The 13,034-nt window shown below is 41.5% G+C and overlaps 1 protein-coding gene across 8 annotated transcripts in view; it reads right to left on the bottom strand.

Moving 5' to 3' along the window:
* The window catches only part of ACYP2 (acylphosphatase 2), a 145,107-nt gene that overhangs the window by 116,445 nt on the left and 15,628 nt on the right, over positions 1 to 13,034 (bottom strand). For 6 of the 8 annotated variants that reach the window (XM_034764389.1, XM_034764391.1, XM_034764393.1 and 3 more), the window contains exon 3: positions 8,741 to 8,850. In XM_034764389.1, coding sequence (XP_034620280.1) covers positions 8,741 to 8,850 — 110 coding nt within the window. Of the gene's footprint in view, positions 1 to 7,210; positions 7,388 to 8,740; positions 8,851 to 13,034 lie in introns of all 8 variants that reach the window. The other 2 variants (XM_034764388.1, XM_034764387.1) reach the window with 1 other exon arrangement.

The following is a 13,034-nucleotide window of genomic DNA, read 5'->3' as shown; positions in this document are numbered from 1 at the left end:
CAAGAGCCACATGCCAAGTGTACAGCAGGGTCTGGGAAGCGTGATTTACCCCGCCCCTGCGGCTACTCACTATTTTGGGGGTCTTACGGCTCATGTGCGCTTGCCTGGGGTCAGCCAGTTAGTGACAGGTCTGAGAGTACTGGCTGTGTTTTAAAACACTGAATCACTGTTGTCTCTGTTGCAAACAATACTGCTTCTGTAAAATGTTGCATTTAAACTTCAGAGATGATCTTGGGAGCCCAGCCTCTCTTATCGGCGGCAGAACGGCTGCGCAGAATTGGAAAACATCCAAGAAGAACTAAGGAGGACTTTCTGCGTGAGGTTATGATGCACTCGGCCACTGAGAAACAGGAATTGAAGGAGTGGTGGGACAGTGAGAAGAGGGACCGAAAGGAGAACGCGGCACACCAGAAAGAAGCCACGGAGCAGCTCCTAACTGTTATGGAGTGCCAAGTGGACATGCTCCAGGCCATATTAGCTCTTCAAACTGAGCAGCTCCGTGCCCACCCTCCCCTGCAGCTGCTGTCGCAAAACTCTTTCCCATACGTCCCACACACACACCGCCACCACACTGTTAACCTCCTGGCTCCACTCTCTACCTGCAGCATTCCACTCCTCCCTCCTCACAGTCCAGCACTGTGGACTGTCACTACCCACTGCACTCAACACCCATCCCTCAGCAGTTTGGCCCTGCTGAAGTACAGCACTGGGTGCATTGTACTCCAAAGGAGAAGGTTGATTATGATCCCTGGACATACACAAATCTGTAGCTGACCTCCTCTTAAGAGCTTCCCTTCCCTCCCTGCTGATGAATTTTTCGTTTGACTCTCTCCTCCGGTTGTTGTCTTTTAATAAAAGAATTGGGGTTGTTTGGAAGCAATCTTTATTCTATTAAGTGAAAGCAAAAGAGCACTGCGAAGCAACATATAATAATGTCAAGGACCCTCTTGCAACATGTGCACCAATCACCTCCTAGCACTGCAATCCTGAGCATAGCAACAAATATTAGTGGCTTTCAGCTTCAAATTGCTGCCTGATCCTTATGGCCCTGTGCTGTGCCCCTCTAATAGCCCTGGTCTCGGGCTGTTCAAAGTCAGCCTCCAGGAGCTGAGCCTCTGCAGTTCAGCCCTGAGTGAAGCTTTCCCCCTTCCCTTCACAAATATTATGGAACATATGGCACGTGGCTATAAGCATAGGAATATGGTCATTGGCAAGCTCCAGCTTCCCATAGAGGCAGCGCCAGTGGGCTTTTAAACGGCCAAATGCACACTCCACAGTCATTCTGCACTTGCTCAGCCTATTGTTGAACTCCTACTTGCTGCTGTCAAGTTGCCCCGTGTATAGCTTCATGAGCCACAGCATTAAGCGGTAAGCAGGTCTCCCAGGATCACAATGGGCATTTTGACTTCCCCTATGGTGATCTTCTGGTCTGGGAAGAAAGTGCCTGCTTGCAGCTTCTTGAACAGGCCAGCCTTCCAAAAGATGTGTGTCGTGCACCTTTCTGGACCAGCCTGCGTTAAGGTCTATAAAACGCCCATGGTGATCCACAAGTGCCTGGAGAACCACTGAAATACTCCTTGCGATTAATGTAGTTGGTGGCTAGGAGGTCTGGTGCCAGAATTGGAATATGCATGCCATCTATCGTCCCTCCACAGTTAGGGAAGCCCATTTGTGCAAAGCCATTCACAATGTCAAGCACATTGCCCAGAGTCACAGTCTTTTGGAGCAGGATGCGATTAATGGCCCTGCACACTTCCATCACGACTCCAAAGGTCGACTTTCCCACTCCGAACTGGTTAGCGACCGAGTGGCAGCAGTCTGGAGTAGCCAGCTTCCACAGTGCTATTGCCACACACTTCTCCAGTGACAGGGCAGCTCTCATTCTCATGTCCTTACGCCGAAGGGCTGGGGCGAGCGCATCACACAGTCCCATGAATGTGGCTTTCCTCATGCGAAAGTTCTGCAGCCACTGCTCGTCATCCCAGACGTACATCATGATGTGATCCCACCACTCAGTGCTTGTTTCCTGAGCCCAAAAGTGGCATTCCACTGTGGTCAGCACCTCCGTGAACGCCACAAGCAATGGCGTGTCATAGCTACTACGCATGGCGAGATCAATGTTGCACTCCTCTTGCCTTTGTAGTTAAGGAACAGCTCCACTGCCACTCATGACGTGTTGGTCAGAGCGAGCAGCATACTCGTTAGCAGTTTGGGATCCATTCTTGCAGTCTGAAAGAGGCAGGGCGCGCAGTACACAAACTGTTGAAAGATGGCGCCAAATGCGGACGGAAGCACAGGGATTGCTGGGATGTGAAGCAATGCATCACGGGGCATTGGGACTGGACCCAGGATGCCCCGCAACCCCCTCTGCCGTCTCACAAGTTTTGGTGGCAAAAGAGAGAAAGGTGCTCCGTGGGATATCTGCCCAGAATACACCGCTCTGAATAGCGCTGCAAGTGCCAGAAGTGTGAACATGCTATTGCGCAGACAGCTGTCAGTGTGAACACACGACAGTGGTTTCCCTTCTGCTCTCTGAGCGACACTAACTTTGCAAGTGTAGACGTGCCCTGAGATACTAAAGAATGGACAGTGTGATTATTGGGTAAGATCTGAGTTATATATTGACCTGGCTATGTGACTGATCTCTTGGGATTAGAGGACCCTATAAGTGATGAAATTGGTTTTCAATAATCACTCATCATAGAGTCCAGTGTCTGAGTGATGAAACAAAGGCTGGAATGACTGCATTTTTAATTTCTTGTTAACCAGTGTGGTGAGACAGAAGTTTACTTTTGTTACTGGCTTGGTATATCGAATGTTAGAATAACCACCGATTCAGAGGTGAGTCTGCCCTATTTCTCAGCAGTTTGTCCTGATCTGGTATTCTCAGCTGTGACCCACTGAAGCACAGTGACATTAGGTGACACTGAGTATTCCCCCTCCCAATTGCATTCCCAGAATCACTAGCAGTGACAGGATAGAAGATAATCAGGGGCCAAATTATGCTTGCAGTTACACCAGTATGTAAATTTTAGAGTATTTCTACTGACTTCAGTGGAGATACTACAAATTTACATCAGTTTATGTGAAAAGAGAATCTGTCCCTATGAATGGAAATGAAACCCAGGCCTCTTGCATAGTAGTGCAGAGCACTGCGTTAGCTATACGATCATCCCTTAAATATTAATTTTAATTATAACATTTAATCTAACAAAACTATTAATGAAAATAAGTGCAAAGTTCATCTGTTAAACAAATATCTAATATGGGTGTGGACAATCCTGTCTGGTTTTGTTAATTCATCTTGCAACACCCCCCCCCCCCCAAATCAACTTGACATTAAATCACCAGGACAAAGACCATAGTTACTGTGCATAATGCAGTCATATTAGTTAATCATACATAAATTCCTAAAGATGCAACTTTTAAATGGTTTATCAGGAAAACCAACATTATTTTTCCGTTTTCTTTTATTTTTCAAAAAGTAGATTTAACTTTAACAAAACAATAGTTTTGAAACTATTCATATAAAAGAAAATGTCAAACTGCATTCCAAATTGGCTACATGTAATGCAATTTGCAAAAGAAAGCTTTCACCATCAATCATCTTTATTACAAGAATGAGGCAATGAAGGAGAAAAAGAAAACACAACACAAATGCAAAATGTCCCTGAAAGCTGGCCTGGGAACAACTGAAATGGACTTCTGTGCTTCCAGGCAGCCCTCCTAATGATGACAGCCACTGCTGTATTCCAGATTTCCATCACTAAGGAAAACCACACCCATGTTTTTAAAGACATCGCAGCATTTGAAGTTTTCATTTCCTGATGGTAGACGCTGCAGGCCCTTTTTTGAAATCTAGGTTTATATGTTTCGATTTCTTATCATACATATTGTATGAAAACCATTTTTAAAAAATAGGAGTTCAAAAAGCAACCTAGAAAGTTCCTCAGCCTATTTCTTCACAGAACTATTTCACAAGAATTAAAAAACACATTTATAACAGATAAGGGTTTGCCAATGTTCCATTTTTAAAATATCATGATTCTTCAAGGACATATAAAAAATTTAACCAATTGCTTTAGGCTAAAAATTGATATAGGCTGAGCCTCTTTTTTTTTTTTTTTTTTAAGTTTAGGAAAAGTACAAAGGTTTTAAGTTATAGGAAGGGAACAAACCTCCACAACTACCAGCTTACCAAATAAAAAAAGTGTTTTTATCTTTGTATCTCAAAAATATCCAAGATAAAACAAGAAATGTAACCTTGTTATTCCATAACATCAACTAGTGATTTGGATATTTAATCAAAGGAAAATAAGGTCAAGGTCAAGTGGTTTAAAAAGCAACTAAAGGGCAAAGTACCTTGTATACATCTGTGAGTTAAATACAAAATCCAATATGGCGCATATATATATATATATATATATATATATATATATATATAAAATAAATAAAAAAATTTACACTACATACTCCTAATTTAAATAAATTAAAAATATAAGTACCAGATAAAACTACTACTGCATATATACAGTATAGTTACTTATTTACAAATTACCTAATAAGTAACATTACACTATAATGCACCCAACCCAGAGTACTTTCTTACACAAATCTTTCCAATGAAACAATGGTTGTTATACGCTACAGTGTCATAAAACCATGACAAATATTTCCTAAAGTACACAATCACAATCTACTAAAATGGTTCCACAACATTCCATGATATATAGAAGTATCTACTTTTTTAGGTTGTGATACTCCTGCCCAGGGCCGCCCAGAGGATTCAGGGGGCCTGGGGCAAAGCAATTTCAGGGGCCCCCCTTCAATAAAAAAGCGCAATACTATAGAATACTATATTCTCGTGGGGGCCCCTGTGGGACCCAGGGCAAATTGCCCAAATTGCCCCCCTCCTCTGGGTGGCCCTGCTCCTGCCATTAAAAAATACTAATAACAATGAAATGCACATAAGAATCTAAATTTGAAATGTCTGTGCTTCTGTAGGATTAAGTATGAAGCTATGGCTAGGCCTACACAGTTTTTCAACCATAGCTCTTTTGGGCAGGATTATACCAGTAAAATCTCTAGTGTGGATGCAGTTTTAACATAAAGGTGACTTACTTTGGTATAGCTTATTCCCCCTCTATGTGGTACAACTTTTGTGTATAGGCAAGCTCTATGTCGTCAACTTTGCCTATGGTGATTTGGTGCTACAGCAAATAAAGTATATACAATCATGTACTGCTATTAGACTTTTGTAATGCCTCATAACTAAAACAAGCTACAGTTACTGTAATAAGCTTTACCTCGGAAGCTCATATGATACCATCAGAGCTGCATTAGATCATTTGTTGTTAAGTGTATTATAGCAGTTTCCACAAAAAATTTCAACTCCACTGGCATGACACTGCCTTGCATAAAGGGACAGATATAAAACTGTAGATGTTAACTGTGTGTATTAGGAAAGCCTCTGAAAGTGGAATAAAATAAGTAATAACTATGACAAATAATTTGGCTTAATCTTTAATAACTTCACATTTCTGGAATGAGCAAAACAGGTAGTTTTCTTTTAAATGTTTCACAATAGCAAGTATGAGTTAAAACATTGGAATGGAAATTGCCTATCCAAAATATGTGATGGACTAGCAATATTTTGTGGCATATTGTCCCACACATCTGGAAAATAAGAAGCTTGCCACCCACCTGATGTGTTTCATAGGAAACACATCTACAGTAGGTAGTACTCTGTAATAAGCTAGCAAACACTTTTTGGAGTCACTTTGCCCAGTTTCCTCATCTTCCAATTTGAGAGTTGTCACCTGCTTCTCTTTGGGGAAGGTAATCTTGTTTAAGAAGCAAGGGTGTGTCTGAATTAAAAGGAACATGTGACAGAAGTGACAGTTTCTGTGGCAAAAAAAAAATCTCTTTTTAAAAACCTGTTCCTTTAGGTCTTGTCTAAACCAGGGTGTAGCGGGGTGGTTACCTGCTGCTGCCCTGAAGGGCATAAAACAGCCCTGGGAGAGGGCTGCAGCGGGAAAAAGTCAGGGTGATTGGGGGAAGCAGCCATGCCCCAATCAGACCACAGCTGGCTCTATAAGAGGGCTGAGGGCCAGAGGCTAAGACAGACACACACTCTTTCTCTCACTCCTGAGAGAGAAGGATCTGGCTGCCTGTGAAGCTGAGGAAGGTATCTGAAGTGGAGCAGTGCTAGTGAAGGGCAGAGGGAGCTGGGGAGCTCCAGCCTAGCAAAGCCTCAGGCTGCAGGCCGAGTTAAGGGCCCACAAGCGGATACTAGGGTTGCAGCCCAGGAATAGGCAGAGGCAGCTGGTCCAAACCCCCTTGCCGACAATGAGTGGTTTGTAGACCGCAGTCTGCCCCAGGGAGTGTGGGCTAGATGGTGACTGGCAGTAGCCACTGAGGCAAGGTGGGGATAAAGGATGGGAGGTTCCCCAGGGTGGGGAAACCCAGATTGTGGGTTACTGCCAGGGGCAGAACCCTGATGTAGAGGGGCACCAGGTCCTGGAGGGACACCGGTCTGCAGAGGGCACTCTGGATGCTGGAGAGCTAATTCCTGAGACAACCAGCAGGAGGCGCTGCACCAGCGAGACGTTGCCTTGCCACACAGAGGTTGAGAGTCATTTCTATTGAGCTGCAGCAAACACATGTTCCTCAGTTTAGTTTTAAATGCCAGAACATTCTGAGAAAATTTTGATCAATAATGAACATCAATTTCTGGACACCCCCTTCAGTCTTTTTTCTCCCATTCATGACTGTGCCTTTTGTTAAGTCATTGTCCTTGCCTAACACATCTTCCCTTTTCCTTTGTACCAAGCAACTGCCATTACACACACACCGACTTCTTTTGGTTTGTTTTCCATCACTAAACTCAACACCAGTATCATCTGTCACATCTCACATTTGACAAGTATATAAAAGTGAAAACACTCCAAAATCCCACAAAACTGTAGCGATATTAGTATGGCCCAGGGGATAGGGTGTGGGACTTAGAAGATCTGGATTTTGTCACTTATCTGCTATATGACCTTAGGCAAATTACTTCATCTGTCTGTCTTAGTTTGATTGTAAACTCTTCTGCATAGGGAATCTCTCTTACTAGGTTTTTGTAGAGTGCCCATCACAATAGGAACCCAATTGCAGTAGAGGGCAGTAAGCACTATTGTAATACCAAAATATAATAGTGTCACTTAACTGTGTGAGGTAAGCAAATTCTATTATGTGCAACTGTAACTCATCCACTCCCAATGCATCATCATCAGGGTTTGAACTCTGGACCTCCAGCACTGCAGCATAGTCGGCACTCACTACAGTGAAAAGAGTAACTCCAATAATGGACAGCAGGAGTAGGCTGTAATCATTTGTGAACCACCTATTAGGAAATGCACAACATACTGAAACAACGATTACATATGCATGAGTAGCCTCATTTTACCTACAGCATAATCAGACACAGATTTGGGAGGTTCTTAAAAAGAGGCAGTATGGCTAATGAAATAAGACTTTTGTCTGCCATATTCTATTTCCAGCTGCTGTTGCTTCTCAGGGTGGTATGAGGCTTCGCTCAGTAACAAATATTGTAAAGGAACTGAATTACCAACAGCAGTTAGAAAACATGAGTGTAAAGCCTCATTGATCCTAGTCTGGTGCAAATGCCCCTAGCCCAATGTGTATTTTGATTGATCCTCCTCCTTGTCCCACTTGCCCTATGTTGTCTAGTTCCCATCTGGAGATACATATGGGCCATGCTAAAAAGAGACACTGGGGAGCATGTCCAGTACATGTGGTATCTTGAAAAGTTTTAGCAGCAACCGCTGCTGGGCATAATATAGATTGCAAATTTGACATTTTATAATTCAGCCAAATCTGAATGATTTCCATGAGGACAACAAAAGGCAAGTCTCTGACACGAGGACTATTCTTTCTGCTACAACTTACGGAGGCACTAGAGCCCTTGAAAAAAAACAGGTCAGAAAAGTTTGTATACTGAGATTAGGCAATCTACTACTCTGTTCATAATAATTTATGATTTAAGAATCATAGGAAAAAGTAAGTATTTTACTCAGCCAAGCAGTATGAAAGCTGACAGGATTAGCACTTGTCACCAAGAACAAACAGTTTTAATTTTTTTTTGAAGTTTTAAATTTAAAATATTATCTCAGAGCTTAGTGCTGGAGGCAGACATCTTGGTAAAAATTGTATCTTTTAGGATACTAGCTCACAGAAGACCAATGGAAAATACTATTACATTACAACAGTGATTCCAAATTTTATTGTTGTTGTAGGGGAAGCCCCTACTTACAGTAGACAGGTAGGCAGACACATTCCTCCCCATCACCCACACCATTTTCCCTTATCCTATGTCCTGGCACAATTGGTGGTCTTCTCTTTATATTGTCCATGTCCTTCTTTGTAATCCTATTGTCTATTCTGTTTTCCTCCTTCTAATTTTGTGTTTTTTCACTTCATAGTCTCTTTTTTGTTTTCCTATTTTTTAATATTCCTTTTTGCTCCTCTTCCCAGTTCTCCCATACACCAGAAGGCTAACTATTGCTCAGGAGTCAAGATGGCATATTTCTAACAACCTTGATTTTTTTTTTTTTTTTTTTTTTTTAAACACAGTAAGTCACTGATATCTAAATCTAATTTTACATTCTCTTCAGAATCATTTTAACAAATTGGACAGGTTAATGATGCTAACACACATTGACACAAAAGTACTTACATTGCATTTACTTTATCTTCTGGGCCCTGAACTTGGCCAGTAACAGTCCCTTGTCTGGTATTTTTAACCCAGCCAACTACTCCCATTTTCCTAGCTTCATCTTCTGTGTACTGATTTGGAAAAAAAAAATACATATAGTATATTCAGTACCAGCAGTTATGACACACACAGATTGTGCATCAGTAATCTTAAAGCCCCAGTTTCATTTCTACAACTTTCTTAAAACCTACTCTTCCTAAAAAGTATCTGTAGATATTAATGCACCTACCAAAACACCAGGAGTTTCCTGCCGGTTCTGGACTTGCAGCAGAAGCAGCCAATTTTTCAACAAGAAAGTGAGACTTATCCCACTTGTGCTTATTAGTGTTTATCATAACATCATCCCTTGGCTCCACTTCCAAGTTACACTGCAGGCAATAAGCAAGTAGCAGTATAGCATCTTTGGGACAGTTTTCTCGTGATATGTCAGAACCTATCAATGGTTCCATTTGGGGGAGAAGGCAAAAAAAAAAAAACCACACACACCCCAACACTCTCCATTTTAAGAATTTTCAACATATGTTATCTTCTTGTGCAGAGATCCAGGGTCTTCCACATTACCCCACAGCTGCCACTTCGAAGAAATAACACTGGCAGCAAAAAACAGAAGGCTGTAAAAACATCATCTTTTGTTAAAGCACTTCTGAATTTGCTACACTTCCTTAAGGAGCTATGACAGCCCATCTTCAAGCAAACTGTCTAAATAATTAGCAACTTTCCTAGAAAAGTAAATGAAGAAGAATAAAACACTTGAAGAGAGAATTGTGGTAGTAATAAAGATTGAAGTCCAGTTAAATGTTCCAGTTGTTAATGTGGCTCTTTATGCAATACATTATTATTGTGAACTTATGCTGATTGTCACTTCCTGAGCTGGCTTCAGCCACTTCAGTTTATCTCCACTTTTTTTTTAAGTTTTGCCATTCTTTATGATCTGTCTCTCATACCTAAGTAACATGTGTATCTTTAAATATACATGTTTTAAAACCACAAAACTGCACAGAATAGGAAGTCTCTCTCTCAGAAATCCAGCAAAGAATTATTCCACCCAAAGAAGAAAAAAAGTCAATCAATATTAGCCAACACATGTTCTTCTACTTCTCATACATCAGTTATATAACTATAGATGTCACAGGTATTTTAACTATCTACATCTTTTCTAACTCAATCAAGATGAAACAATATGTGTGCAAGCATGCATCTCATGTTTACATGCTGCACTGCAGAGTACAATCAGACTCACCACAATTGTAAACTTTAACACAGTTTTCAAAGATATAGTTGGGAGTTTTCCACCCTATGTTTTAAATGTTGCTAAATAATACAATAATATACCAGAGTATGCATAGAGGCTCTCTCTCTCTCTATATATATATATATAGATATATATATATATATATATAGTGATAAAGTTCCTCCTCTATCTTGGCGGATTTTCTTGCCTCAGAGATTCACTATGTGGGTTGGGGAACAGCCCAGAGACCTTCCCCTCTGGGAGAGCCCACAGTCCAGGTCAATTGGGAGGTCTGGGGGGGAACCCAGGCCCACCCTCTACTCCAGCTTCCAGCCCAGGGCCCTGTGGACTGCAGCTATCTATAGTGCCTCCTGCACAACAGCTACAACTCCCTGGGCTACTTCCCCATGGCCTCCTCCAAACATCTTCCTTATTCTCACCACAGGACCTTCCTCCTGGTGTCTGATAACGCTTGCGCTCCTCAGTCCTCCAGCAGCACACCCTCTCAGCTCCTTGCACCTCTTGCTCCCAGCTCCTCACACTCACACCACAAACTGAAATGAGCTCCTTTTAAAACCCAGGTGCCCTGATTAGCCTGCCTTAATTGATTCTAGCAGCTTCTTCTTAATTGGCTCCAGCTGTCCTAATTAGCCTGCCTGCCTTAACTGGTTCTGGCAGGTTCCTGATTACTCTAGTGCAGCCCCTTCTCTGGTCACTCAGGGAACAGAAAACTACTCATCCAGTGACCAGTATATTTGCCCTCTACCAGACTCCTGTACCCCACTGGTCTGGGTCTGTCACTATATATATATATCTCCAGTTGCATATACTGCACTCAGATTTGGCTATTAGCCTCTGGGGACTACATTTTAGTATACTTCATATACACTCAACTGGGTTGGCCTAGGCTGCTATTAATGAATAGTCATTATTGATTAGTTCACTGGAGAACTGTTCCTGTTTAGACACCATCAGCACAATTTCAGTGTTTTACTGTCTTCTGTCGCAAATTTTTAAATTGTCTATTTGGTTACATTTGCCTGCAGGTAAAGCATTAAAAGGGGAGGAGGGATAGCTCAGTGGTTTGAGCATTGGCCTACTAAACCAAGGGTTATGAGCTTAATCCTTGAGGGAGCTACTTAGGGATCTGGGGCAAAATCAGTACTTGGTCCTGCTAGTGAAAGCAAGGGGCTGGACTCAATGACCTTTTGGGGTCCCTTCAAGTTCTAGGAGATAGGATATCTCCATGTATTATTTTTTTTTATTATAACAAATATAAGAGGCATAGACTCATTGTTTCCTCACACAAGACACTCAATGCTCACTTCTCTCCACTTAAATATAAAGCAGGCATGGGATGATGTCATGACTTTCAATCACACACAGACATATATTCGCACTTCTAAGTTAACAGTAACTTAGCACAAAGCAATGAAACATATATCTGATAGCGTGGCAACTCAGCACAGGAGCCCAAAGTACCTGGGATAGACCCAAGCTGACTGGGTAGAATGAATGATGTTACTAAATTCAAGACATATGTTATACCCTAAGTCCTTCAGCCATTTCATCTTTCAGCTGTTTCACAAGTATAACTATATACTGAAAAAGCTTTATATTTAATATTAAACATTGGTCAATATTTTCAGAAAATACAGTATTCTAGTTATTTCCACTCTGTGAAATATGTGTCCTCTTGTTTTCTGAGCTTCTGCCTTTCTTTTTAATTGTAATGCTCCTGCTGCAGGTTCAGAACAGGTGGAGAAGCTTGGCTGGGTTCTGAGCTGCAGAGACCAAACTTTCACATCATGTGATTATTAGACATCATCTGTCAGAAAAAAAAATCATAAGCACTGTAGATTAATTTCTTTAATTCTTTGAAGAATTAACTCTGCACTTTTATTTTCATGAAAAAAAATAAAAAGAGAATACACATTGCTTCAGTAGCGCAAAACTAACATTTTCCATTCAACACATTGTCAGGCCCTTATGATGTTTAAATTCAGTGATTGAAGCCTTTAGATATTACTATGATACAAACAAATTAAATAACATCAGTATGAATAAAGCAACAGAGGTTCCTGTGGCACCTTTAAGACTAACAAGTATTGGAGCATAAGCTTTCGTGGGTGAATGCCCACTTCATCAGACGTAAGTCTGATGAAATGGGCATTCACCCACGAAAGCTTATGCTCCAATACTTCTGTTAGTCTTAAAGGTTCCACAGGACCCTCTGTTGCTTTNTAGACATCATCTGTCAGAAAAAAAAATCATAAGCACTGTAGATTAATTTCTTTAATTCTTTGAAGAATTAACTCTGCACTTTTATTTTCATGAAAAAAAATAAAAAGAGAATACACATTGCTTCAGTAGCGCAAAACTAACATTTTCCATTCAACACATTGTCAGGCCCTTATGATGTTTAAATTCAGTGATTGAAGCCTTTAGATATTACTATGATACAAACAAATTAAATAACATCAGTATGAATAAAGCAACAGAGGTTCCTGTGGCACCTTTAAGACTAACAAGTATTGGAGCATAAGCTTTCGTGGGTGAATGCCCACTTCATCAGACTTACGTCTGATGAAGTGGGCATTCACCCACGAAAGCTTATGCTCCAATACTTTTGTTAGGCCTGGTCTACACTATGAGTTTAATTCAAATTTAGCAGCATTAAATCGAATTAACCCTGCACCCGTCCACACAACGAAGCCATTTATTTCGAAATAAAAGGCTCTTAAAATCGATTTCTGTACTCCTCCCTGACGAGCGGAGTAGCGCCAAAATCGATACTGTCATTTCGAATTAGGGTTAGTGTGGCCGCAATTCGATGGTATTGGCCTCCGGGAGCTATCCCACAGTGCACCATTGTGACCGCTCTGGACAGCAATCTGAACTCGGATGCACTGGCCAGGTAGTCAGGAAAAGCCCCGCGAACATTTTAATTTCATTTCCTGTTTGCCCAGCACAGGAGAGCATTGGTGACCACAGAGAGCTCATCAGCACAGATAACCATGCAGG

The sequence above is a fragment of the Trachemys scripta genome, chromosome 3 (assembly GCF_013100865.1).
Source record: "Trachemys scripta elegans isolate TJP31775 chromosome 3, CAS_Tse_1.0, whole genome shotgun sequence".
In the NCBI taxonomy this organism is placed as follows: Eukaryota; Metazoa; Chordata; order Testudines; family Emydidae; genus Trachemys; species Trachemys scripta.
Note: the sequence above shows the minus strand (reverse complement) of the source record. Positions and strands in the feature narration are given on the sequence as shown.